Source organism: Typopeltis vanoorti, chromosome 19, assembly GCF_054136105.1.
Source record: "Typopeltis vanoorti isolate ZY-2024b chromosome 19, IOZ_Tvanoo_1.0, whole genome shotgun sequence".
Classification (NCBI taxonomy): Eukaryota; Metazoa; Arthropoda; class Arachnida; order Uropygi; family Thelyphonidae; genus Typopeltis; species Typopeltis vanoorti.
Window position 1 is genome coordinate 17380858 of NC_143567.1, and position 26886 is coordinate 17407743.

The following is a 26886-nucleotide window of genomic DNA, read 5'->3' on the forward strand; positions in this document are numbered from 1 at the left end:
CCACTTCTACCTTAGTAGAACCTTCTGTGGGACCATAGGCACAAATAAGTCTCATTGTCCAGTTCTCCATTCTCATATTTGCCCACATTACTCTACTTGAGACTGACTGCCATTCAAGAAGATTAGCGTCATATTTTGTGTTGAATACTGTGGCTACTCCTTTTCCTTGATTGTCATTGCCTGAATATAACATTTTATATTTATTGCACAGAAAGATCTCACCAGTTTGTCTTTTTTGTTTCAGTCACCCCTATTATGTCGATGTGGTACTTATCTAATTCCTCAGCTAGCTCCATTTCTTTGCCATTCAGGCTTCTTATGTTGATAGTACCGATCATTAACTCTGGTGATGTTGAGTTGGGGTTTGTTTTCAGATTTGTTCCAGTAGCTGAATTTTCGCTGTTCGCCCTGTTTCTTAAAGAAAACAACGGGGGCCTTGTTTAAATGGGTAACGCTCCAGCCGGCATGAAATTTTGTCAAGTCGTACCATCATTTTTTATTTTGGTTTAACCAATAAGAATACAATTTGGTCAGCTAAATCCCAAATTGCCAGCCCATCCTTGTTCGTTCAGTATCCAAGTAGATACCCAACAGGGCACACCACGAGAAGGCGAGGATTGAACATTAGGTCAGAAGCGCTGGTCGGTTCTCCGCATTTGTTTAAAGGCTATGTTGAGGTCTCCTCTCAGTTATACAGCTTTGACCCTTAAGTACCCCAACAATGAAATAAAGTTTCACAAGTTTCTTTTAAAAAAATGTTCTATGAGGAAACAACTTTTATGAAAGACTTGTCTTGTTCCAATAAACTATGTTTAGCGTCCATAGCATGCTATAGGTCCAGACTGTTCAGGCTCATAATATTTAATATAAGGCTTGTGTTCTTCTAAAGAAGAAAAGCATATCTTCTTGTTTGTCCAAAATAAGAACTCACAAGAGCAAGGAATCTGGTTGACACCTGAAAAACCCAAAGGTGGAAGCTTATCTCTAGGAGAAATGAGAAAGGCAGATTTTATTGATGGGACAAAAGGCAACAAAAATATTCAGTGGTTTTAAACTTACTATGCATTCAGTAATGCCATACACATATTGGATAGGAATGCAAGTTATTTCTTCTGCAATAGAAAAGGTACGGACACCGTAATAACTGCTAAATCTTTTGGATGAAACAACCCTTAAAACCATTAGATAAAAATGGTGGAATTAAGTTAAATCTTTCTGTAAAAGTTCATCTGAAGAACATAAAGAATGAGCATGACGTACTAAAGTCTTAATAGTTCCAGCTTTTTGACAAAAACAGTGATGAGATTCAGCATGGATATAACAGCCTGTATGAGCCTTCTGAAGAAACTTCAAAATGTAAGCTACCATCTGGTTGACAAAGAATTTGAAGATCTAAAAAGGTTAACTATTTGTTTATTACTTCTGAAATGAAATGGATCCTGAGATCCATTTCACCTCAGAAGTATAAAGGATATGCTTTTATTCATCTAGAAGAGAAAGTGTTATTAAATACCAGGAGCCTGAACAGTCTGGACTTGTGGAATAGGCTATTGACAATAAACAGTTTATTGGAACTAGACAAATCCTTCATAAAAGTAGAACATCTTTATAACGAAATGTGAAACTTTACTTCATTGTCATAATTAAACAGATCCAATGGTCTACATCTATCCCCTTTGTGGGAGATAGATGTAGACCATTGGAGATCTGTTTAGTCTGAGCATTTGAATGCTCAAATGAGAATTCAAATGCTCAAAGAAAATTCTACAATAATAAAGTTTCTTATGCAAGTTTTTCTCCGTTTTTAGAATTCTTCTGATTATATTAGTGGTGGTGATGGGTGGTAAATGGGGGCATTGGTGTAGATGGTAATAGTGGCAGTTTGGTAGATTACGTGGTGAACACACAGTTATAGAGTAGGTGTCACCCTCAATGAGTCTTGGACTCATTGGAGGCATCACAAAATAATATTAAAGTATACATTGAAAAATTATTGTGATTGCAATTTAATTTTGTAAAAAAAAAAAAAAAAAAACGGCAAATGCAAAGAAATTTTATTGAGCAAAACCTTGAAGCTTTAGGAAGACTAGATAGATGAGTCCATGCAAAGAACTGCATCCAAACTTTGTATCAGTTACAAGTAGCAAGAGGAAAGAGTCAGAAGTGGTGCTCAGACAGCATCTAATTATGGAATAAACACTAGGAAAAACTAAGAAATGTGAAAATGAATTGTTCATCACATCAGTATATACTAAAAAGTAAACCTTAAAAGATGTTATTTATTGGATTACACAAGCAGAATTAGATTGAACTACAAACACCTGAACAATTCATACAGAAAGTTACTTTCTAAAGATGAAAATGGACAGAAAATGGTAATTATCTACCTTTGTAGAGTAGTATATGACATACAGAAATGGATGCAGAAAGACTAAACAAGGATTGTGACCTAACTGCTATGATAAATGGGAATGAAGATGAATGACAAAACAGAAAATGAGCCATGATGAGAGGTTCAAGGTCTTCAAAGAAGCACTGTCTTGTAAGAACAAGGAAATGCTACTGATGTGGTTATTCAGATGCTGGTGCAATCCAACCTAAGGAACAGAAATAACAGGAAACTATTTGCAGTAATTTCTGTAATTAAATGCTTACTATATTAAACTGGACTTCCACTCAATTTACATTTCAAACCACATCCATTTTGTGAGCTAACAAAGTTTGCACCTGACAGCATCTTCAGGACTGGGGTAAGGTGGTAACACCGAGCAACTCATTACAAAGGTGGAGCAAGCTAACATCACTTCTATCTCAGTATCTCCCATAATGCAAAACACATCTCCTTGTGGATATGTATAATGTTATGCATTAAGGAAAGGGCCACTACCCAGACTAGTTTCCACCTTTATTGAGGTCTCTTCAGTGGGAGCCAGGCCCAAGTGGGGATACATGAAGAAGCATTAGCAAGGTCATCTCTACCTATAAGAGTTGCCAAACAATGTGCCACCTTTTTTTTTTTTTTTTTTTAATATTAAATTACTCTGGATTTAGAGAAAGATGTTGAAAGTTTATTTTTCACTTGGTTAGACTATAATAAATTTAGTTTAATCCTTTATCCAAGTGTGAGCAAACTTTGTTTGCTCACACTTGGATAAAGGATTTGCACCTGAAAGTATCTCCAGGACTGGGGGGTAAGGTGGTACAACACCAGGCAACTCGTTGCAACAGTGTAGCAAGCTAACATCACTCCTATCTCATTATCTCCCATAATGCAAAACACATCACCCTTCCCTTAATGCATAACATTGTACATATCCACAAGGAGATGTGTTTTGCATTATGGGAGATACTGAGATAGGAGTGATGTTAGCTTGCTCCACCTTTGCAACGAGTTGCCCGCTGTTGTACCACCTTACCCCAGTCCTGAAGATACTGTCAGGCGCAAACTTTGTTTGTTTGCTCACACTTGGATAAAGGATTAAACTAAATTTATTATAGTCTAACCAAGTGAAAAATAAACTTTCAACATCCATTTTGTATTCCGATATTTTTGTTTATTCAACTACCTGTTAATCACATTTGGTAGATAAATGGAGAAACTTGGAATTTGTAGACAGTTAAAGAGTATGAAAAGAACAGAGTCTTAGACCTAATTGCAAAATCTGAAGATAACTGAGTCAGTTAAGGGCATGCACACAAAAAAAAAAAGTGAGAACTTCAGTGAACTCAAACTAAATAGGCAGAAGAGCATCAAATGTTCCTGGCACATAAGGATGTGCCAGGAACTTTTGATTCATTTTGATAAATCATGGAGCTAATTACTGTTAACATTATACGAGTAATTACTTCAATTCCATGATATTTCAATTTTCATATTAAGGATATCTGGAGTACATAGACAGACAGAAGCTATAATACAATTCAGAACAATATGCCAAAGTGGCAATGATCTGATCAACTGGCCTGACCTCTAGTGGGAAAAACCTACAAAGCTCTATGCTATTTTTTTATAGCATGGCCAGAGAACAAGTTCATATTAATCCATTCATAAAATTTACATAAGCTATCCACCAAAATTAGTGAAAAAACAATTTAATCTAGATTATCTGAAGCCTCTTAATAGGTTATCTAACAGAGTAACTCCTCCACAAATTTTCAGGTGTCTACAAATTCCATGTTCATGCAGTCTACTGAGCATGGCTATGACTACCAGAAGTTATGAAATAAAAATCTCTGCAATGTGGTACACAGAAGGAAAGAAGTGGTCAACAAAGATATAGAAGAATGGATAACAGAACAATATATAGCTGCTGATTCATCTGCAAGACAGGATTCCTCATATCATATTAAAGATATCTGTTATTCAGTCACACGGCTTCAACAAAAACCAGATTTATCTGAAAGTCATTAATATACTTTAACATACTCTATTCAATTTTTCAGACAACTTCAAGTGTCCTAAAGAACAATGATATGCATAGTGTCTCATTCTTCTCATTGCCATTCTAACAGTTTGAGTTATATTTTAATTTGCAATCCGTGTTCATAAATTTAACCCCTAAACCCTTTTATTATGAACTAGATATTTGATTAATCGATCTCTATGACTTAAAACCTAGTTTCATTTTTAAGTCGTTTTAAGGTCTTTAGTTAATAGCTTCAGAACATTTATCTTCTGTAATCTTAAGTCTTTTCATGACTTAAGTAAGATTATAGAAAACTTTTCATGACTTGTTTTAGCTACTTTAATGCATCTCACATTCTGTATTATATTAGACCATCTGCTAATTTACTTGTCAGAACATATTCATTAAGAATGCAATTGATGTTAAGTATTTTATTTACTTAGGCATACTATTTAGTAAAGATGGCAAATTAAATATGAAAGTATATAAAAGAATAAGCAAAGTTAGTGTAGTGAGAAACCAGCTGAATAATTTATAAAGAACAGAAATTTGTATTTGATAAAACACTGAACTTTCAGTATACAAGTCTTTAAATCAATTTTATTTCACCGATATGGAACTAAGGTGGAAATGAACATAAATGAACTAGACCAAATGAGAATTCAAATGCTCAAAGAAAATTACAAGTGAACAGGTGGCATAAATTGCAGAAGCATATTAAGAGTGAAAATATTAAAAATGAACTTCACATCATTCAAGAAATCCAAATCTAAAGGTAGTATTCACTTAAATAGAATAGGAAAAAGGATAGAAAACTAGTGACACCTGGAAAGGCTTAGAGATAAATATCTAGGTAGCCTTAGGCTGAAATACATCTGAAATCTGAGACCTAACAAATAAGATTCGGAAGGAACTGTTAGGAAGGAGAGTTAAGCACTGAATCTTTTATATGCCATAAGGATACATAACATAAACTTCATATTTATGAAACATAAATATGAAACAATATTTATGCTTCAATATTTCAGCATAAAATATTGAAGAATCCTCAATATTTATGGATTTATTTATTATGACAAAGTTTATGTAGCTGATGCAAACAAGCACAATAATAGTAGAAGTAATGACATCAGTAGTGTTCAAATCAAGCAGAGAAAACTTTAAATAAAAATCTAATAAGATAAAACTTTAAGGGTCATGAAATTACGATACAAATAATTTCTTGGCCATTAGAGAATGGTATCTAAAAGAACATGTTCTCAAAGATCTGAACAGCATAGCAGGGAGTGACTACTTTAACTATGTTTTGAAAAATTTTGAAAAACAAAAACTAATAAGGTTCTGTTGAGGACAATGACTAATTATATTCCAACCAAGTTTTGCACAAGTTTACATGGAAAGTTAAAAAAAATGGTAATGACTGATGGTGGATAGTGATGTCTTAACACTGTTTCAGGATATAAAAACAAGCATAGAGGATTAAAATGTTACATTATTTAATTTTGAAGATGAAATAGCTCAAATTCCAGATGACTAAAGTATTCATAATAATGCTCTATAAAAAAAAAGGAACAAACTAAGAAATATAATTAAATGAAACTCAGGGATTTTTCTGAATGTTCCAGGTAAAATTTATGTAAACATACTTGAGAAGATGCTAAGCAAACCATGGAAGAGAAACTTGGAAAAGAACAAGTTCATCAAGCCAAAGGATTTCTATTTAGGTTTTATAGACCTAAATTTGGCATGACAGAAATCCAGCCAATAGAAATTGTGATTCAAAATGCTATTGTTATGGCATAAATGGGATATTAAGAGTAGAGCAACATGCTGTATTTAACTCATACTTCACAGCATCACTACCTGCATCAGACACCCCCCCCCCAAGGAGCATACTATTTCCACTATTATGATTCATTTATATGGATCACATTAAAGAGGTAGCATTGAACCCTATATCAACTGGAAATATGAATCTCAGTTCCTGACATTCAAACCCAGTACAAATCTGCAGGATTCTTTAAACTGCATAACTGCCTTAACAAATTGGCATAAAAAGCAGCAGTAAAGACTAAAAATGAGGACAACGATTGAAAATATCAGCTGCATCATGAAAGGAGGACTTATGTGATTTAAGCAAATTTTTTTTTAATGAAGATGACAAATTAAATATGGAAAAACAGAACAAAGCTAGTAGGGTGAAGAGTAAACTGAATAAATTTATACAGAATAAGAGAATATGTAAAGAAAGGTTCATTATTTATAATGATGATAAAAAAAAAAAGGTATAAAACAACACCAATACATTTATTAAACTCGCTAATATTTTGCTGGTTTTCTTCTCAACATCAGAGCACAGTTCATTAGTACTTGAAGCAATAATAAGAAAGTTAAATATGAGAGGTTTTATTAATAATAAATGAATACAAATATGCAGATGATATAGCAATAAGTCGCAGGAGAAAAGATTTAGAAGAGAAATTTGAAGAACTTGATAGAAATGCTAAAGAAGTTGGATTACAAATTAACAAACAGAAGATTAAATATATGCAATGTGGAAAGAAAAAAATATTACAAGATATAATATAGGTGAATACAATTTTGAAGTTGTAGATAGTTTTAAATATTTAGGTTCATTAATGACAATAAACAATAATATATCCGATAAAATAAATAGAATCATGGCTGGAAATAAGTGTTATTATATTTATAAAAATTAATAAGTAATAAAATTCTTACTCTTAATTCTAAATTAAAACTTTATAAAACAATCATAAGACCTGTAACAACATACGGATGTGAAACATGGCCATTAACACCAAAAGATAGACTTAGAATCTATGAAAGGAAAATATTAAGAAAAATATATGGACCAATAAAAGAAGAAAATGGAATAGAGAATTAGAACAAATAATGAACTTTAACAATTAATGGTGAAGATATAGTAAGACAAAGAATAGTGTGGTTGGGTATACAGAAAGAATGAAAAAAGTTTAAAAAAAATTTGAATGGAAACCATTAGGACAAAAAGGAAGACCAAGAAAAAGATGGATTGATGATGTACAAAAATATCTCACAACTTTAATAGTCAAAAGAATGGGAAGAACATTGGAAAAAGAATGGCTAAAATTGCTTTGCAAGCTAAAACTCATAACGAGTTGTAAAGGAAAAAGAAGATCAGAGCATAGTGATAACTGATAGGCATACAGCACTCAACTAAGTAATTGTAGAAACAATGCAAGTTGTAACTGACACCTAATATCTTTACATGGCACCCTCTATGGGTCAGATAATTGAAGTTAATTTAGGCATTATATTAGCTCTTAAAATGATAGTCTCCCAGATCTTTAGTAAATTAATGCAATCATATTTGAGGTTGGGAGATTGCTTGATAGCTAATGCTTATTCTAAGAACAGCCTCTAAAATTAGTAACAACTTCTATGTAATATGTTTTTTTTTTTTCCCCTTCTGATCTTATGTGAAGGAATATCCAGAGCATGGTCTACCAATCCTAACTTCCCATACAGATCTCAGATGTAATTTGTGTTTAAAAAGCTAGATGTTAATTGACCTACCAGTCTGTCCAAAGTAGGCACAAGGAACTTTATACATTCCAGGATGTTCAAGAGGATATAATTGATCTTTAGAACAGAATGAAAGGTTTGAAAGTATGGAGATCATATTTGCAGAGAACTGACTATTTTTTCTGATGTATCCTTAACACATGGGATGAGAATGGTTTAGCTGTGATCTTGTGTGTTGGGTGCAGGAGGGATGTACGTAATATCTAATTTACATGGGCTATAGCCATTGGCTAAAAAAGGTGTTGCAAAGGTCCCTGACCTAAGTTTCAAGGGCTGTGTCATTTGAACCAACATTTCTGGCTTGGTGTTTTGAGAATGTCATACTGTTGGGAAGGGTGGTGGTGTGATTGTTTATGTAAGTACCTTCCAGTATGAGTAGATTTTCTGTAGATGGAGTAGGATAATGAGCCATTAGGAAGTCATCACTAGTGTATCTAAAAAATGGGAGACTATTATTATTTTCTTTTTCTATGGCGAAATTTATTTTAGGATGTTGGCTGTTAAGGATACACCACAAATATATCTAACATGTCTAGAGCATGAGGACAAACAGCAAACCCCCTCATCAATATAGTGTGGCTAAACTATATTGATGAGGTGATTGATATTTAGTGTGACTGTGTTCAGTGCTTGGTTTTCAGAATGCTCCATATAGAAGTTTGCCAGGTGGGGAGAATCAAATGGAGAAACATCTATATTACATAAAGAAGTCATTACAGGTCAGAGGCTAATCTTAGAATCAGCATCAGCTATGAAAGCACACTCAACTTAAACAATTATGGTTGCATTAATTTACAAAAGATCTAGGAAACTATCATTTTAAGACCGAAATAGTTGGACTTCTTTAAATGCACTCAGTAGCTATCCAACCAATAGAAAACTTCATGTAAGGACACTAGGTGTAAGTTGCAATTTAAACTGTTTCTACTACTTAGTTTAGCGTCCTGTGTCTGTCACAGTTATCCTAGTGCTGTGATGATGCTGCATAGAAAGCCAACGAAATATTAGGGTCAAGTTTAAATGTATTTTTTTCCTGTTGGCATTTATACCAAGAAGCATTATTATGAAGAATAAAAAATCAGTCAAAACACTGAACTAGCTGTACACAAGACAGTTCAATTTGAACTTATCTGAGAGCATGGTTAGTTAAACAGCAGAAAGAGTTGAGACTACAGCAATGAGTAGCAAGAAAAATTAGTGCAATAAAAAGATAACATAGGCAAAATCATTAAAACTTATTAACAGGAAGGATCTTGACATTGTTAACATTCAGGAATGCATGACAGCAAGAGTAAACTAAAGATAGTAAAGCAAGGTCACTTAAACAGAATGGAAGAGGAAAGGGTAGCAAAAATGGAGTATGCAAACTAGGATGGCAAGAAAATATGGAGGACAACCAATATCTATATAAACTGATGCAGTCAGTAAGAGCTTAAATCTGAGTAGAAGAGTCAAGTAATAATATAAACTTATGTAGCACTATATTATTCCTGTGCATTCCTTGAGGATACATTCAGGAATTTGAGAAGAAATTAAAATTAGATGAATACCATTTTGTAAATCCCGTAATTTACAATGCGAGGACTTACAGAATTGTAAATTCTGTAAGTCCTCGCATCAGGGAATTGCTGGTGTAGAATCCATTTCATAATTTGATATTGTCAAATTATTCAAAAATGCAAAATTAAGCAAATACGATAAACTTACCATTATATCACATGGATTATTCTTGCCCTTTTCCTAGATTAAGATGAAAAAGAAAAATTTTATCCAACAATATTCAAGATTTTAGATTATGCAAAATTAAGATTACATTACTGAGAAAATTATCTCCATAAACATTATGAAGTGTTACTTGAAAGATGGATATTCCTGAAACCCCATTAGTTTAGTGCAGACCTATGTTCAAGTAGAGACCTGTTAATATCTCCAAAACACTGCCCCTTTCATATTTTCTATATTTATCCCCAACATTTTTCCACAATACAGCTAAATTTAAATAAACAGCTGTTCTACTTATTCTATATTTCCTAATAGCATGTTATTTAGTAAATACAAAATGTTCATACAATCTTTCCTTTCTATACTGCTTTTTTCCCCCGACTTGAATGCTTCACTACACGAGTCAGATTTTTCCAAAAAGCAAGTTTTCAAACTCAACTTGTCCAACATATAGTTGTTCAACTGATTCTTTTCAAAACTTACTTTTTTTTTTAGCTAGGATATTTAATTAACTGGAGCAAGATTAAAAAAACTCACTATTTCACATGTAACTTTTCTTTAGCTAATTTGAAGATATCAATATCAACAGGACTTGTTTATGTAAATCCCACCATGAACAGTTAGGTAGTTGCATTTCTTACTTATCCTCTTCGTGTACCTTATGGCACATAAGGCTAAGATCCAAGATAATTCCGCTTCTCTTCAGCTCAACCAGCCATTCTTTCCTTTTCAGTCATTCTCTGCAAGATCAAATTAGGTCTTTCCTTCTGGAATCTGTGTCATACTGAGAATATTTTCAGTATGTGTCCAATCCATTTCTTTATTTTTATTTTTTGCTCAGTCAGTTTATGCAAATCATTGTTGTATGTTAGAACAAAATATTTTTAATGTTTAATGCAAATATGCTATTTGAAAACTAAATTTAGCTTCCATGTTTGATCCATATAATATGGCCTTCACGATGATACTGAAGATGATTTGTTTGTGATATTTACATGATTTCCATATTATTTAAATTTTCTGAATGCAATATTTATGCCAATCTTTGCAACCAGTATGTAAAATTCTTAGCTTCTACTGCATGTTGATTGTTTTCAATTTTGTTGTGGCATTTGCTATTCAATTTAAGAACTTTCAGTTCTTTTAAAAACCAACCTTTAACCGTTTTATACAATGCTTCCAATTTTGCATGCAGATCAGTGTATTTTGCTGATATCAAAACTGCATAATTTAGATTGTCCAAATCACACCACTGTTTACTTCCTTTTCTTGCACTTTTAAAGTCCTCATAATCCAGCTAAATGATATTAAACAATCCTCTCACGTCCTTCTGAAACCATTCTGATGTTGGATGTGCAATAACACAATTGACTTTCTTTATGTTTCTTTTATTATTCTCATATGTCAGGAATTCCATAGCTTCTAATAATTATCCATAATGTTTCTCTATCATTACTGTCAAATGCTTCGATAAAATCTATAAAATTTATGTGTAATGAGCTAAGTTATATTCAGTAATGTTTTCTAAGGTAAAAATTGTGATGCATTGCACAGGATGATTAAAATTAAAGTATCCCTGTTTAATTCTTTGTGGAGCACCATTCAGTGATCCAGATACTGCAAAACTTCACAGGAATACATTGTGTGTCATGTGTAAATGATATCTGAAGGGGGGAGAGTCCTACCCGTCAGGGATGCTGTATGATGTACCGAATGTAGATGAAATTTTTCTATTTGTGTGCAAGGAGAAACGCAACAAGCATAAATAACACATTTTTATTCACTTCCCTTATGCATTCACAGGTTGTAATGCATAAGGGAAGTGAATACCTGGTATGCCACAAACTACATCCTTTGCACAGTGTTTAATGGCAGAACGCAGCTGGTTGGGACTGATGAGGCACATATGCTGTTATGCTATCTTTCAGCAATGCAAGTTAACAGGATGACCCCAATAAACCCTGTCTTTGGGAAATCAGAGCCAGAAGTCACAGGGAAGTCAAATTCAGGGAAATGAGGTGGCCATAGTGGGAAACTGCTCGGCTGATCACTGGCTTCCATGAAATGTTCTTGATGAACCTCCTGTAGAGATTAGCCAATATATGGAAGTCATTCATGAAAATGACTGAATCCATGCACAAGCAGTCCTGTAGCTGTGACAACAAAATTGTTTATCATATTGCAATATATCTTGGCAGTAACTGAGCAGGTCAGAACTTATTGGCAAATGTCCTCAAAAGAAAAATGGTCCAATGATAAAGCTTTAAACAGTAGCTTTGAGTGAATGCAAAGGAATTTGTTGGATTGCATGTGGGTTTTGTGTAGCTCATATCATGCAATTGTAGGTATTTACAGCTCTGTTCAGGTGAACAGTATCAACCAAAATAAAGGGAAAAATCCCATGTCCATCTTTTTGAAACCTCCCTGTACCTGCTGAAGTGTGTGATATACATTCCATGCCTTGCATTTACATTTGTAAATGCAAGGCATGGAATGTCAAGTGTCCCAATGGTGAATTTGGAACTCCTCCACCCTACAGATATTGCTTCTGCATGGCATATAGTATGTTCCTGCAAAGTTTTGCAGCATTTGGATCACTGGAAGGTGCTCCACAAGGACTTAAAATGGGAAACTTTATTTTTTGATCCCTCAGTACTTCCACCTGTTCTAAAACCTACTTGTTCATTACCTTAATATCTTCCATATTCCACTTTTAAATCCAATTTATCAATATTTCACAGAAACTTTTTGCATGTACTGACAAGCTAATTCCTCTCCAATTTTCCAAATCTGGCAAGATCTTATCAATTTCCTGATATGTACCTTCAAAAGATGTTCAGGAGGAAATTTCATGTTGTACTTCATATGCATTTGTGGTTTAAGGCCAATAGAGTACAATTTGGCCAGCTAAGTCATATTGTCAGCCCATCCTTGTTTGTTCAGCACCCAGTATGTACTACTAACAGGGAGCACCACATGAAGGTTAGCATTGGACATTATGTCTGAAGCTCCAGTCTGTTCTTGGTAATCCTAAAAAAGCAATCAGTTATTGACTATAACCTCCTCTAGCAAGATCTCTCTTTGAAATTATAGTCGATCATCGACTCTTTCCACTGTTTGGCTATCTTCATTTTCTAGCACAAGATTAGCTGCAATTTTTCAGAAGTTTTTTTTTTTTTTAGTTTAAGCATTTCTATATTATTGCCATATGCCCTTCCACTTTTCATTTTCTCAGTGATATCCATTATTTAATTTTTATATATTGATTCTAGTGCAATATTTAAACCCATGCTTATAAGAAATTTCACTACTACTGAACTTATAACCATATCAGTTATATTGTTTTTGTCATTGTTTATTCCCTCTTGAACAATTTTATCCTCTTCAACAGACCATTTTTATCCCTTATAGCATTTACTTCCTTTTCTTCTGAATATACAGAGTCCGTCAAAAAAATGTATACACACTTTAACAGTGTCATCTATGTACTTTTTTCAAAATTGATTCAAATTACAGTAGCAATGTGTAGCATGATGTTCTCTCAAAAGATGTCATTACTCACATGAATACTAGCATCAACACATGACCAGAAGGACAGTCAAAACAAAATGGCTGAGGCACAATTGTCATTCGAGGAACGCAAGACCATTTTAAAGTGGTATTTCAAATTTGAGAATGTTATTAAAGTTCAACGACAATGGAGGCATGAGTTTGCAACAACTTCCAACACGCTTCACAATTGCACGTATTCGTGATAAGTTTGAGACCCATGGTACCGTGCACAAGGGAAGATTTGGGAGGCCTCACACAGCAACAAGTCCTGCTTCCTCAACTATCGTGTTGGAACAGTTTCACTCTCGCCACAGAAGTCTACCACACAATGTGCACGAGACAGGATTAGCAGTGCAAGCATACACTGCATTCTTAAAGCAGCTAAATGGAAAGTTTACATTAGCACACTACCACCGAGACAAGAGCTTACCTTGATGAGGGCTTGCAGGGACAACAGATAGGACAAAGATGCAGTTGAGTTCCCCCCCCTCCCCAAATTCTCCTGATTTAATATCCTTGGACTTCTATGGGGGACTAAAGGACGTAGTGCATCGTAGAAAACCAGCTACACTGGTGGCCTTTCAGAAAAAATTGAAATGGCATATGCAGCAATCCCAAAACTTTAGCCAACATTGCCCAAGCAGTAGTTTGCTGTAATAATAAGTGTCTGGACACTAATGGTAACCACTTTGAGCACCTTGTGTAATTGTAGAAGTCAAAAGGTAACCTGTATTTATCCCTTGATGTGTGTGTGTGTGTAAATTTAGTATTACAATTTTATACAGGATTTTCTTTCGCTGAAGTATGTATAAATTTTTTTTGACAGACTATTTTCCTTGTTACTGCAAACAGTTTTCCCAACATGCACAAAAGGCTGCAGCATTAGGACTTCTGCACAATGTCCACAATTCCTTTATCTCCTGTTGAAGATCTTAGCTTTCTAACTGATCAAATGAATTTCTTGAATTCTGAGATTTAGCATTTTCAAATATTTTAATTTTGTGCTTTTCTAAATGCTGAATTCTCTGAATTCCTGAAAGATCCGCTTAAAAATGAATTAGTCTATGAGAAAAATTATACAGCAACACTGCAACGACAACCCATCTGTCTAACATTGTCATGATTTAAGATCTACTTCAATTTGAACTAGATCTTAATTTCTGAATTAATATGACAGTTAATTCAGAAATATCTGAATTAACCTTTTTTGATTTGATTTTAATCTGAAGTACGCAGGAATGTTCAAAATGAGTTAAATAGTAATTTCTTACAAAAAAAGTTGCACATAGTACTGGGCAGAGACACAAAAGCAAAGTCTAATTTACCATAAAAAGATCTTTCTCATTTGTTAGTGCATAAATCTGTATTATGGTTAATTTAATACATCTTGAATATAAGCAAGTTATTATTTAATTCACTTATGTGTTTCCAATTTATGAAGCTTTTTTCCCCGTTGGATCGGAGATCCAATTTTAATGGATTGGAAGATGAATTTAATTGGATCCTGAATACAGCATTTGATATCCATCTACAAGTTCACTCTTTTAAAGTGTCCACATTAGTTCACTTATTCCTAAAATAAGTAATCTGTCATTTCTATTTCTTTAATAACTTGTCTTAGTAGCTTGAAACACTACTAACATCCAGGTTGCAATTAATGTTTTCTGTTTAGGTGATAGTGGTAACCTGTTTCTAAAAGGTTCCTATAGGCTTTGCTTGAAACTTCACTCGTGTATGCTCTTTTTTTTAAATAACGAAACCTTTGGTGCGATCATAATTAAAAGAAACACGTATTAACCACAGTGAAAATTATTAAATTTTAAATATTTCATCCTAAGTATCTTAGGACATCATCAGTACAGTAGCTTAAAACAATAATAGGAATAACATACAGTTAGGTCACATGATTACAATAGAATCTCATTAAAACATCAAGACCACATTCGTCTTTTTAAACCACAGAAATCTGGCCTCTCTCAACACGAAATTGAAAATCCAAACCATCAGATCCATTGGGAAAATGTCTAAACTTTTACACAGATCTTTATATAAACATGAACGTTTATACAAAGAAAGTTCTGAAACCCTACTACAGACCAAACTTAAACCACAACGATGTTCTTACTATTCCTAAAGTATGGGAAATTGTCAAACAAAATTGTGTTAAATAATTCATTTTTTTTTTATTCATCATCAAATTCCTGCCATGTACCCTCAAGGGGTGTACAGGATATGATAGTACTACATGAAAAAAATTTCATCATTACTAACTTCCTATCTACAATTTTCCTCCAAATCAGTCTGTTACTTATCAAGACTCCAACATTATCAGATCTTATATTTCTATTCTCTAAGGTACTTTGTACTGTATCAATCCACCTATATCTTGGTCTTCCTCTGGGTCGTTTTGCTGCCAACCTAGCAGAGAACACTTCTTTTGCTAATCTTTCTTCACCCATTCTGTTTAAGTGACCATACCACATGAAATTAGCTCTGCTAACGCATTCCTGGATGCTGACAATGTCAAGTTCTTCCCTACTATCCTTGTTTTTAATATGATATTGCCATTGATGCCATCTGTTAACGCCTATAATTTTTCTCAGGACTCTCATATCTGTGGTCTCTAGTCTTTGGTCAAGTCTTACTTCTGACCCAGCTCTCAGATCCATAAGTTAAAACTGGTTTGAACACAGTCTTGTATGCAGCTAATTTAGTGTTCCGACTAATTTCTCTCTTATTCCATATGAATTTATTCAGTTGACTTCCCACCATACCAGCTTTGCTGATTCTGTTGTCTATTTCTATATTTAATTTACCATCTTCAGTAAAAATCATGCCTAAGTAGCTGAAATGTTTTACTTGTTCCACAGGTTCTCCATTCACAACACAGTTGACATTTTCAATGATTCTACCTATATTTATTGTCTTTGTCTTTTTATTGATGACCTTCATACCATATCTATTACAACAGTTATTCAATTTAGTCAGAGAATCTTGCACACTTGTAGCGGATTTATTTAATTTAGAAGTATAACATCGTCCACATAAAGCAATGAGATGACATTAACATCTCCAATTCTGATATCATGTTTAATACCACTTTCCTTCATAATGTGATCCATATAGATAATGAATAACAGAAGGGCTAATGTACATCCTTGTCTCACACCAGATTTAACATTAAACCATCTTCCTGTACTTCCTTCAATTCTAACTGCTGACTTACAACTCAAATAAAGACTAAGTGTTGCTTGATATAATGCCCCATTGACACCATATAACTGTAGCATATTGAATAGCTTCTCTCTTCGCACCTTGTCATATGCCTTTTCCAAATCATCATCATCATCAAATTCCTGCCATGTACCCTCAAGGGGTGTACAGGATTTGATAGTACTACATGAAAAAAAAAATTACATCATTATTAATTTCCTATCTACAATTTTCCTCCAAATCAGCCTGTTACTGGTCATCATTCCAACATTATCAGATCTTATATTTCTATTGTCTAAGGCACTTTGTACCGTATCAATCCACCTATATCTTGGTCTTCCTCTGGGTCGTTTTGCTGCCAACCTGGCAGAGAACACTTGTTTTGCTAATCTTTCTTCGCCCATTCTGTTTAAGTGACCATACCACCTGAGATTAGCTCTGCTAACGCATTCCTGGATGCTGACAATGCCAAGTTCTTTCCTAATATCCTCGTTTTTAATATGATACTGCCATTGATGCCATCTGTTCACGCCTATAATCTTTCTCAGGACTCTCATATCTGTGGTCTCTAGTCTTTGGTCAAGTGTTTTACTTCTGACCCAGCTCTCGGATACATAAGTTAAAACTGGTTTGAACACTGTCTTGTATACAGCTAATTTAGTGTTCCGACTAATTTTTCTCTTATTCCATATGAATTTATTCAATTGACTTCCCACCATACCAGCTTTGCTGATTCTGTTGTCTATTTCTATATTTAATTTACCATCTTCACTAAAAATCGTGCCTAAATAGCTGAAATGTTTTACTTGTTCCACAGGTTCTCCATTCATAAATCAACAAAACTTAAATACAGATCTTTGTTATATTTCCATGCTTTCTTGACTATTTGTCGTAAAGTGAAGATCTGATCCTGACAGCCTCTATTTGGCCTGAATCCAGCTTGTTCTTCACCAAGCTTTTCTTCCACAATTCTTCTCAACCGTTTTTCAAGTATAATACCACTTTCCTTCATAATGTGATCCATATAGATAATGAATAACAGAGGGGATAATGTACATCCTTGTCTCACACCAGATTTAACATTAAACCATCTTCCTGTACTTCCTTCAATTCTAACTGCTGACTTACAACCTCAAATAAAGACTAAGTATTGCTTGATATAATGCCCCATTGACACCATATAACTGTAGCATATTGAATAGCTTCTCTCTTGGCACCTTGTCATGTTCTTTTTCCAAATCGACAAAACTTAAATACAGATCTGTTATATTCCCATGCTTTCTCGACTATTTGTCGTAAAGTGAAGATCTGATCCTGACAGCCTCTATTTGGCCTGAATCCAGCTTGTTCTTCACCAAGCTTTTCTTCCACAATTCTTCTCAACCGTTTTTCAAGTATACTTGCATAGATCTTGCCAGGAACACTCAGCAGGGAAATACCTCTAATTCTCACATTCAGTTTTATTTCTCCTTTTTATATATGGGTACTATGAGAGCTCTACTCCAATCATCGGGAATTCGTCCCTCTGTCCAGGCTTTCTGAACTATGCAGTGCAGCCACTGTAAGATTCTTATACCACCATACTTCAGCATTTCTGGTCGAATATCATCTACTCCTGCTGCCTTTCCACATTTCAAGCCTTTGATGGCGTTTTCTACTTCAAGTATGGATATGTATTCCTGACTGCATGCCTGGTTAGTGTTTTTTTACCACTGTGCTTGTTTCATTTAGCAATTTCTCAAAGTAATTACTCCATACTTCAAGGATATCTTTTTCTCCCATTTTCATATCACATTTATCATCTCTAATTCCTTTTACAGCACTCTTTCCTCCATTCCTAAGCTTCTTCAACAGTCTCCAGAATATTTTGCCACCTTCATATTTATTTTCTATATTCTTGCCAAAGTCCTCCCATGACTTTTGTTTAGCTAGTTTTACAGTGTTTAGCATTCTTGCATTTGTCTCTGTATTCTCTAAGAGCACAAGCTGACTTATTAGCCAGGAACTTTTGATATGCTTTCTTCTTTTCCTTCACTGTCTCTTTAAATTCCTGTGTCCACCATGGAGTTCTAATTTTTCTATCATTGCAGACAACTTCACGTCTCTCGAGCTGAATCAATCAGGGCTTTCTTCAAGGCTTGCCACTGAATCTCTAAGGTTTGGTTCCTGTTCTCAACTCTTTCATTTTTTCTTCAATAATCTTTGTGTATTTTAGTCTACAGTTCATGTCTGAGAGCTGCTCAACTTTTATTCGCTTTAAAACTTTCTTATATGTTATTCTATTCAATGTGAAATTCAATTTTATCCTGCTCAAGACTAAATAGTTATCACTTCCAATTTCAAATCCTCTGTACACTCTGGTGTGCTGCACCAGGAAGAAAACATCACTATCAACAATAACATAGTCAATGAGACTTTTCTTATTCCTTACCTCTTCTCTCCATGTGAATTTGTGCACATTTTTATGTTGGAACATGGTGTTAGTAATAACCAGTTTTTTATTATTTATTTAAATAAATATTTTTTTTGTAACAAGTTACGCACATTTAACGAGATTCTATTGTAATCATGCACCCTAACTGTATGTTATTCCTATTATTACAGCAGTTTTAAACTACTGTACTGATGATGTCTTAAGATACTTAGAATGAAATATTTACAATTAAATAATTTTCACTGTGGTTAATACGTGTGTTTCTTTTAATTGTGTATGCTCTTGAAAACTTGAATAGTTAAGAATCCTGCAGCCATCACACCTGGCATACTAGATTTGCTTGGACTCTTGGTTTCGATAATCAGGAAGTTAGTTGCATATTGCATTCATAACACAAATGCAAGAAAAACTGACTAATACTATTTACAAATATTTTGGTTTGAGACTAAGAAGCCATCAGTGTAAGTAAAGAACAGTTACTGTTTAAATTCACTGTGTATGATTTATATTTATGGAGTCAAAAACATGTGTTAGAACAATTACTTATAAGCAAATAAACACTACATTTTGACCTCATATACTGAGGTAATCAGGAAAACATACATATTAACAAGATACAAGTTACTTAACACTACACAAACCTAAGCTGAATATAACTTGTTTATGCTAGCCTGACATCTGGTGAAAAAAAAAAGTAAAATAAAATCCATAAGTTTTTTTACACACACACACAAATGGGAGCTACTGATTCCTTCAACTATCAGTTGCAATGGTGCATTTGTTGTGTATTTTTCATCATCAAATTCCTGCAATGTACCTTCAAGGGGTGTACAGGATATGATAATACTACATGAAAAATTTACATTACTAACTTCCTATCTACATTTTCCTCCAAATCAGTCTGTTACTTATCAAGACTCCAGCATTATCAGATCTTACATTTCTATCTTCTAAGGCACTTTTGACTGTATCAATCCACCTATATCTTGGTCTCCTCTGGGTCGTTTTCCTGCCAACCTGGCAGAGAACTTGTTTTTGTTAATCTTTCCTCTCCCATTCTGTTTAAGTGACCATACCACCTGAGATTAGCTCTGCTAACACATTCCTGGATGCTAACAATGTCAAGTTCTTTACAAATATCTTTGTTTTTAATATGATATTGCCATTGATGTCATCTGTTCACACCCCTAATCTTTCTCAGGACTCTTGTATCTATGGTCTAGTCTTTGGTCAAGTGTTTTATTTTTAACCCAGCTCCCAGATCCATAAGTTAAATTGTTTGAACACTGTCTTGTATACAGCTAATTTAGTGTTTTGACTAATTTTTCTCTTATTCCATATAAATTTATTTAATTGACTTCCTACCATACCAGATTTGTCAATTGTCATCTATTTCCATATTTAATTTACATTTTTCACTTAAAATCATGCCCAAGTAGTTGAAATGTTTTACTTGTTCTATAGGTTCTCCATTCACAATGCTGTTGATATTTTCAATGCTTCAGCCTATTTTCAATTGTCTTTGTCTTTTTAATGCTGACCTTCATACCATATCTATTACAACAGTTATTCACTTCAGTCAGGAATCTTGTAGACTTGAAGCAGATTTATTTAGAAGTATAACATTGTCTGCATAAAGCAAAGAGCTGAGATTAACATCTCTAATTTTGATATTAGGTTTAATACTACTTTGCTTCATAATGCAATCCACATAGATAATGAATAACAGTGGGGATAATGTACATCCTTCAATTCTAACTACTGACTTGCAACTCAAATAAAGACTAAGTATTGCTTGATATAATGCTCCACTGAGACCATTAAACTAGCATTTTGAATAGCTTCTCTTTTAACCCTTGTCATTTCCAGATCTACAAAATTTAAATACAGATTTATGTTATATTCTCCTGATTTCTCAACTATTTGTCGTAAAGTGAAAATGTGATTATGACAGCCTCTATTTGGCCTGAATCCAGCTAGTTCTTTAAGAAGCTTTTCTTCCACAATCCTTCAGTTTCTCCAGTATACTTATGTAAATGTTACCAGGCACACTCAGTAGAGAAATACCTCTGTAATTCTCACATTGTTTTATTTCCCTTTTTATATATGGGTACTATGAGAGCTCTACTCTAATCATCTGGAATTCATCCCTCTGTCCAGGCCTTCTGAACTATGCAGTGCAGCCACTGTACCTCCATACTTGAGCATTTCTGGTCGAATATCATCTACTCCTGCTGCTTTTCCATGTTTCAGACCTTTGATGGCCTTTCTACTTCAAGTATGGAAGTGTATTCCTGACTGCATCTCTGTTGAATGTTTACTTTTTTTTACTACTGTGCTATCAGTGGTAAAAATATCATTTAGAAATTTTTTGAAATAATTACTCCATACATCAAAGGTATCTTTTTCTCCAGTTTTCATGTCACCTTTATCATCTAATTCCTTTCACAGCACTCTTTCTTGCATTTGAGCTTCAACAACCTCCAGAATATCTTGCCATCTTCTTGATATTTATTTTCTTGCCACTGAATCTCCAAGGTTTGGTTCCTGTTCTCAAACTTATTTTTTTCTTGAATAATGTTTGTGTATGTTAGTCTACAGTTCACATCTGTAAGCTGCTCAACTTTTATTATTATTATTATTAGACACCTCCAGGGTGTCCAAAGTCTTATTGAGGGAGGGCACCTGCTCTACAACTCTGTTTTATTTGCTTTAAAACTTTCTTACATGTTTTTTTCAATATGAAATTCAATTTTATTCTGCTCATGACTAAATGGTGATCATTTCCAATTTCAAATCCTCTGTAAACTTTGGTGTACTGCACCAGGGAGAAAACATCACTATCGACAATGATACAGTCAATGAGGCTTTTCTTATTCCTTGACTCTTTCTCTCCATGTGAATTTGTGCACATTTTTATATTAGAACATGGTGTTAATAATAACCAGTCCATGTCCTGAGCAGAAATCCAAAAAAGGTATTTGCCATTATTATTAGCTTTGCTCTTTTCTCCAAATTCTCCCAAAATATTTCTGTCTGACAATCATTTCCTTTCTCATTGCGTCAGTTGTGCATTTTTGAATATGCCACAACGCAGTAACAGCTTTTTACTCATTTCCTCCAACCAAGTGGTGACTAACTTCATTGATTCGGTTTTTTCTTTTTGATCTAGTCTGCTAGGTTGTGATGTGTTATGGTCGGTAACCAATTAGTTTATTTTTTCAAGGTAAGCTGTGCGAGAACGACCATAGCGCTGCCTTTGTCCATCTTGGACATAACAATTTCTTATATTTTTAAGGGCTAATTTTTCTGCTTTCCAAAGACAAAGCAATAGACAATCTAGATGCCATGTCCAGAGAAACAGCCAATCTCTAACGAGCAATATTAGGAACAGTCAATGACAAACAAGCAAAGTGAGGAGTAAACCAACTACCAGCAGACCACAGCCAAGTTAACATATTCAGCTACAGCCTTAAAGGAAACCCCACTTCTGCAAAAATGCCTAAACTACGCTATCACCAAGTCAAGAAACTAGACATCATTTACCACATTGTAATATGTCTAAAATTCCTTCCCCAAATATAGACAAGGAAATAAGTTTATAATTCTCTCCATAAGTTGAAAGGTAACCAAAGCAGAAAAATTAGCCCTTAAATCTGGGTCTCGCTAAGACAATGCTAAGGACAGCTTACTGGAGAGAGATACATTTGATCTATAAATTAAAGATGCCAAGAAATTATATTCTTGGTTTAATCCTTTATCCAAATCTAAGCAAACAAAGTTCATGTGTCAAAAATAAAATAAATTAAAGAAACCTAGAAATTATAGGCTTGGTCTTGCGAGAAGTAACTTTACGACTGGGCAACTCTTATATAGAGGCTAATGACTTCACATCACTTGCCTTAGTATCCCATAATGCAAAGCACATATCCTGCTGTGCATTATGGGAACGATCACTACCCAGACCGGTTTCGACCTGTGTTCACGCACAAACTTTGTTTTTGCTTACACTTGGAAAAAGTATTAAACCAAGCATATAATTTCTTGGCCTCTTTTTAATTTATAGTATAACCAAGTGGAAAACTTTCTACATTTGATCTAGTTCATTGTATTTTTTTTATTTTTTTTAATCTTCGTTATGTATAAAAAACATATGGATTTTTTTTAATCCATGCATTTAATTTTATTGTATTTTATTAGTTCATTTTTTTCCACCAGAGGTCAGGCTATTCATTGTACTATTAGATACTGGACTGATAACAATAATATACTTTAAGCTGAGGTTTGGGTAGTTTCTGCTAAAAAAGATTTAACTATTCCTTCTTGATCACAAACACCGACTTCAGCTACAAGGACAATACATTAAAAATCAATGCATAAACAAAGCAGTTACATTTAGCTAACATTTGTGTAGTATTTAGCTCATGTCTTATTATATTTATGTTTTCCTGATGACCTCAATATAGAGGTCGAAACGTCATATTATTTGCTTAATTATAAATAAAGTAATTGCATTGTGTTTGTCTTCATAAATCGTACACAATGAATGCTGATCATTATGTAACCTTGAACATTGTTTAAAGAACAGTATTTGTGAAGAGTAGAAATGTGACAACATTCAACGTACGAGTTTACAAAAAGTAAACTAATGACTAAGGAAAATGAGACTGTATGGCATAATTCAATATACATTTATGAGTTAAAAAGACTCGTCCATGGTGAACCACAATGTGATAATCGGTTATCTACATTGGAAAAACAGGAAATAAATACGATATGTGGACTTTTAGATAAAATAGTATACCTCTATTTCTTTAAATGTATATAATGAAATTCCATATTCTTGTGCTTGCTTCATTGTACTATTAGATACTGGACTGATAACAATAATATGCTTTAGAGCTGGGGTTTGGGTAGCTTCTGCTAAAAGAGATTTAACTTTTTCTTCTTTATCACAAACGACAACACTGATTTCAGCTACAAGAACAATACATTAAAAATCAAATCAATTCCCATTAAAGAGTAATATATATAATGCATTTATTAAATCATGCAAAAACTTAGTTTTAATTAGAAAATGAAAATTATGAGTTAGTTTCTAAAATTTCATGCAATTACTCTTAGATTACAAATGTAATTGCACTTTTTTAGCCAGTAATACAGCTCTAATGCTTAATCAAAATTTGGAGTTGCTTTCAACACACTGGTAGTGGATACGACTACTTTAAAAACATAAGCTTAATGTTTTCGCTAATGCATTTAGAATCTCATCAGTAGGCTCTGCCATCTCAGCTCATCTATATGGAGTTAATTTCCACATCTTTTGTGATCTGCAGGGGTCAAAAAATTGTGCTAGTTCAGTCAGGCAAATTTCACTAATCAGGTGTCAATATCATTAAATATTGTGTCAGCCTGAATGAAGCACTGTGGTTATATAATATTTCAGTGATCTTCTTTGCATCCATTGCATCTAAATCACTTCCAGAGAGCAGTTTGTACCACACAAACCACCTATAACACCTGCAGTCTACCTCCAACAAATAGCATTTTTGTTGGTTAATTGCATGTGTTATTAGACTCAGTTTATAAACTTTTGTTAATGCTGTAACTAATTTTCATTACTGTGCAACTATTAGTGTTAAAGCAAAAATGTTAACTGCTTATGTATAATTAATGTTTATTAGTCCGAGGGGAAAAAAAACCCCTCATTTTATCAGTAATACTTGACCATAAACAAAAAAACATTGAAGTGGTTGCAAAATGAAATGAATCAAAGTTTTTCATACTGCATATTCTATCAGCAGTTTAAAATAAGCCGATTACCAGTATCCACTGTGAATCTTTGGTTGCTCCAATTAAAATTTAGTTTTCTGAATTTTAATTGGAATTAAAATTTTTAAATTTCAATTAAATTAAATTGGAATTTAAATTTTAAATTAAATGATGCCTGCATATTTCAACTTATTGGTCACACAATTATGACAAAATAGAAGATATGCTAACCACTCATCCAGCCTGGCTGGCCGAGTGGTTAGCGTATCTGCTCTCCAGCCAAAAGGCTGCGGGTTTGAATCCCGCCGGGGGCATGGATGTTTGAGATTGTCTGCAGTAGATGGCGTTGGTGTAGTTGTGGCTTGAGTGGTGGAGACAGAGTTGTAGAATAGATGCCCTCCCTCGATGAGTCTTTGTACTCCCTGGAGGTGTCACGTAATAATAATAATAAAAAAAAAAAATCAGTGATAACTGACAAAGAATTTGTAACGACAGGCTCTCCAATACTCCTGATAAGAAAAATACACTAAACTATGACATAAAACATGCCAAAGAGGCTGGTTATATAAATAAAATATGTATAAGTGCAAAAAATCCCCTGGAAATTTCCAAATTGTCATATTGTGAATTTTTTTACCTTTAGAATTTTTTTGAACAATGTAAAATATTTTTCAGACCATCCCTAAACTGCCATATTAAATTGGCACCCACTAAAAATTGGACTGTCCATGCCAAAGTACAATATTTCAAAGCTAACAAGTGCCAAGCCTTGTTTTGAAATATTCTAAAAGCTTTAAGGAACTGAATAATATGCAAATTGAGATTTGTTTGCACCATTAAAAATAAAATGGATGAAAGTGCTGATAACTCCACTAAAAATTCTTGTCACAGACAAGTAGAGGAGCACATTTTACAAGCCCTAGTGATCTGTATTAATGTTTTCAACTAAATACTAAAAAAATAGAATAACCTTGTTAAAAAAAAGGTATTATACTACATTTTTGAGCCATATTTCATGCTTAAGGTAAAAAAATGTATTAAATCACCAGAATCAAATAATTTGAAACTTTTATTTTGTATTCAACATGGTTATTCATACTGCCATCACAAATTCATTATACATTTAGTAACAGGCAAGCCTGTTAGTTAATGCACAACCAGAGTATTTTAGATGTGTCATTATGGTTAATTTTTCTGGAAACATTACTTTGAAAATAATGTACACCTTAGACAAAAGGAGAATTAATAATTAGTAATGCACAATACAAAAATAAGACGAACAGCAATAACATGCTATTATTTCACACTAATGAACGTAACAATCATAAATCAAACCTATATTCATCAGTGACCATGCTAGCCTGGTTGATCAAGTGGACAATACTTGCTTTGTTCATTTTAGACAAATTATGGACTCTACAATCGTGTTAGAAATAATTATTTTAGTTTCCCTGTATATATATACACGTGTATACTTCAGATGATGAGCTTAATATGAAGGTCGAAACATCAGGAAATTAAAATAATTATTTCTAACACTGTTGTAGAGTCTATAATTTGTCTAAAATGAATGCTGATCACCGTGTAACACTAAAGGAAAGAATACTTGCTTTGTAACCAAAATGTTGTATATTTATCCAGTCAATGTTCTTAGAAACAGGAGATAGCTTGTACAAGAATAATTTCTTTAATTCAAATTTCCTCCTCTTTGACTTCATAAATGCTCACATACATAACCAAATTTAGAGGATGCAAGTAATTTGTTCCCTATCTTATGGATTTATTGCACCATCCATAAATATCCAATTTACAGTCGGGATATTATCTTTAACAAACCTATTCATATTCATGCCTATTCTTTTGCCAAGCCAAACTTCTCATATGCTTAATACAGATTGAAATTACTTTTATACCTTAAAAATTTAAAGATACCAACAAATTTTTGATATGTAAAAGAATTTATATTACTTATACATCCTGAAATGAACAACAAAATCTTACTTAAGTATATTTAGTCTCCACTTATGCATAGCATAATTGGAAACTATATATATATATAAAAACTGGTATTAAGTTATGAAAACTAAATATTACCTTGATTAATAATATATGAACAAGCATGTGGTCCAAGAGTATCATATAAAGGAACAATAACTGCAGAATAATAATATGAAGCAATCTCCGTTAAGATCCACTGAAAAA

At 33.6% G+C, this 26886-nt stretch overlaps 1 protein-coding gene across 3 annotated transcripts in view; it reads right to left on the reverse strand.

Annotated features, from left to right (window-relative positions):
* LOC150095884 (long-chain-fatty-acid--CoA ligase 6-like) overlaps window positions 1-26886 on the reverse strand; it is a 267968-nt gene that overhangs the window by 99801 nt on the left and 141281 nt on the right. For all 3 annotated transcript variants that reach the window (XM_090409680.1, XM_090409678.1, XM_090409679.1), the window contains exons 6-8: window positions 26779-26878; window positions 23717-23889; window positions 9699-9731 (exon numbers count right to left, since the gene is read on the reverse strand). In XM_090409680.1, coding sequence (XP_090265806.1) covers window positions 9699-9731; window positions 23717-23889; window positions 26779-26878 — 306 coding nt within the window. The remainder of the gene's footprint in view (window positions 1-9698; window positions 9732-23716; window positions 23890-26778; window positions 26879-26886) is intronic.